Here is a 2458-nt window from a genome sequence, read left to right as displayed (position 1 = left end):
CTAACTTGTCAACTTTAGGCGCAAGTTTTCTCGTGATGTCATATCTAGTCGAATTCTTTTATGGGAAAGTAAAGTTCCAACATGGTTAAGACCAGACTCAACAAGGTATGAGATAGGGAAGGCAAGCAAAAGTAATTTCAGATATTTCCACAGATTGGGATAGGAATTTAATATACGCTGATTGTACCACAAATTTTCTTTGCCATTACGGCGATATCGCATTATGGTGTCATTGTCATTTTGTAATTCTATCAATTCCTCCTGAACGTCATATTCGCAATCGACTGCATCAACTTCAAACGGATTGCTATACCAATTTGGAATATTCAGCGCAATAACATCTTGAAATCGCTCCACCGTATTATCATGCAATGATTGTAAATAGTTGCGATATGTAGTTAAGTCTTCATCAACCAATTCATCTTTCAAAGAAGTTGTGGAAGCTGATGGAATTGACGTTTTGAAATCTTAGTCTTATACAATACGAATTTCGAAATGAAGGTAGTGATAAATGGTTTACAATCAACGAGACCTTTTCTGTTTCCTTGCAATAACTTATTCAAATCATTTAATTTTGTGAATATATCACCTTGCAGCCATCAATAAAGCGGATAGTGGAGTATCTTCATAGAAAGATATGATTTTATGAAACAGTTCAACAAATCGTAAAACAGTTTCCTTTTGACAGCCACCGCATTTCGGTATGGTATAAGAGTTTAGTATGGTCCTCATCATTTCTCAGACAGAGTTGACTGAAAATTCGATCAGACAAGGGACTGGACTTCAATTTGATCACAGTCTTGATAACATCAATTAATCTACTGTTCATATTTTTGCCACTAAACGATGCCGGTGTGCCAAGCAATGAACTGTTAGTATCTGGTGGAAAATTTCACGCTTTAGGAAAGATGAAAAACCTCTGTATCTTCCTATCATCGAAGGGGCTCCATCAGACCCACAGGCAAGAATATTACTGAGTGGCATATTATGTTCAGAAAGGAAAGACTTGTGAGTGCGAAAAATAGTTGCACCTTTTGAATCAAGCGGCAATTTCTCTGTGAACAGCATTTCCTCACAAAGTTGAAGGCCTTCGCTGAAATACCTAACATATACCATCGTCAAACATTGATTATCCACAACAGTTAACTCATCCAATTGTATAGAAAATTCAGAACGCTGGAGAATATTAATGAGTTGATGTTTGACATCCTTGGCCATTTCATCGATGTGTCGAGAAATTGTGTTATTACTAAGTGGGATCTTCTTCATAATGTCATGGGGTTTTTCGTGCATAACAGTTGACAAAACCTGTTCAATAAATGGGTGAAGTAATGTTTCTCCATTTGTTAGAGACTTCCCAGATTTAGCAACGAGCAATGCAATGTTGTAAGATGCAATCAATCCGTCATTCTCCTGTTTACTTGTTTCTGGGAGTAGCATGTTGAATGTTTGCATTTTTGAAAGAGGAGCTCAGGTGCAAAAAATATGATAATGGCTTGTCTTTCTTGTCAGAATGCTTTGCACCAAAGTGATACTTCAAGCGTGAAGATTCCATTGCTTCGTTGGTCGATGTTTGATGGCAAAGAAGGCACATTCGTGACAGTTCAGAGGATAGGGAATAAATCCAAACTATAAATAATCACTATTGTAATGTCGACAAATTTTCTTGACTGGAGACATCAGTAAAGTGAAAATGTGAAAACGTATTTACACAGGCAGCGTCAGAAAAGCAGTATGGTATTCCCCAAAAAGAAGCCGATACACGTCTCTACTACAAATACGGATTTAGTTAGTTTGACTGCCAGCATTTCAAAAATTAAAGTTTATCGAAAATTTTCAAATTTGGCACATTAATATAGCTTTCCAAGCTAAATTGCTGGAGGTATTCAACTTTTTCCAGGAAAATGTTTTTAAAAAGTTATAGAGGTTTAAATTTTGATCATTTTCACCCAGTCAAGAAACACGATTTCAAAGCTGTCATTTTGTGTGTGACTGCACATTTTGTCAACATCCTGAAAATAGCACTTGTGTTTTGATATGTGACCACAGAATTATGCACGACCTGTAACCCCTCATAACTTTTTTTTATTTTTCAGAGTTTTCAGAATTTTTTTGTGAATTTGAATTCTATACGCGGGACTTCATATGATTATGACAAAAAAGAAAAAAATGTGGTAGAGTGTGATTTAAGGCATAGGCCTATTATTTGGCTGCTGTTTTTAGCACACATAACCATCTCAATGACTGAGACAAATATATTCGATAAACAAGTCTGCTTTTTAAATACAAACTAACGTCTCATGCGAGTAGTCAAATCGATGTAAGTGCATCCTTATTCTAAGCATGTCTAGATATAATAAATGCAGACTTAATTTCTAAAAATTCATTGTCACCCACAAAATGTTCATATCGCCCACCAGAATCTCAAATCATCCACCATTTTCTAGAAATTAGCCCA

General features: G+C 35.9%; 1 protein-coding gene across 1 annotated transcript; it reads right to left on the bottom strand.

Annotated features, from left to right (window-relative positions):
• On the bottom strand, positions 1-1440 carry LOC106874236 (protein ZBED8-like). The gene is made up of 2 exons (XM_089347923.1): positions 918-1440; positions 1-443 (listed from the first exon to the last, which is right to left on the bottom strand). Exons 1-2 carry the CDS (start codon positions 1438-1440, stop codon positions 1-3), a joined length of 966 nt encoding a protein of 321 aa, XP_089204049.1.
• Between the last annotated feature and the right edge of the window lie 1018 nt (positions 1441-2458).

Source organism: Octopus bimaculoides, chromosome 1, assembly GCF_046866305.1.
Source record: "Octopus bimaculoides isolate indiv1 chromosome 1, ASM4686630v1, whole genome shotgun sequence".
NCBI classification, from domain to species: Eukaryota; Metazoa; Mollusca; class Cephalopoda; order Octopoda; family Octopodidae; genus Octopus; species Octopus bimaculoides.
This window is presented reverse-complemented; position numbering and strand designations above follow the sequence as displayed.

Coding starts and splice junctions, on each gene's coding strand:
- LOC106874236 (XM_089347923.1), bottom strand. CDS start 1,440: ATGCTACTCCCAGAAACAAGTAAACAGGAGAATGACGGATTGATTGCA. Junction 444..917: donor GATGATAGGAAGATACAGAG/GTTTTTCATCTT, acceptor CAATTCCATCAG/CTTCCACAACTTCTTTGAAA.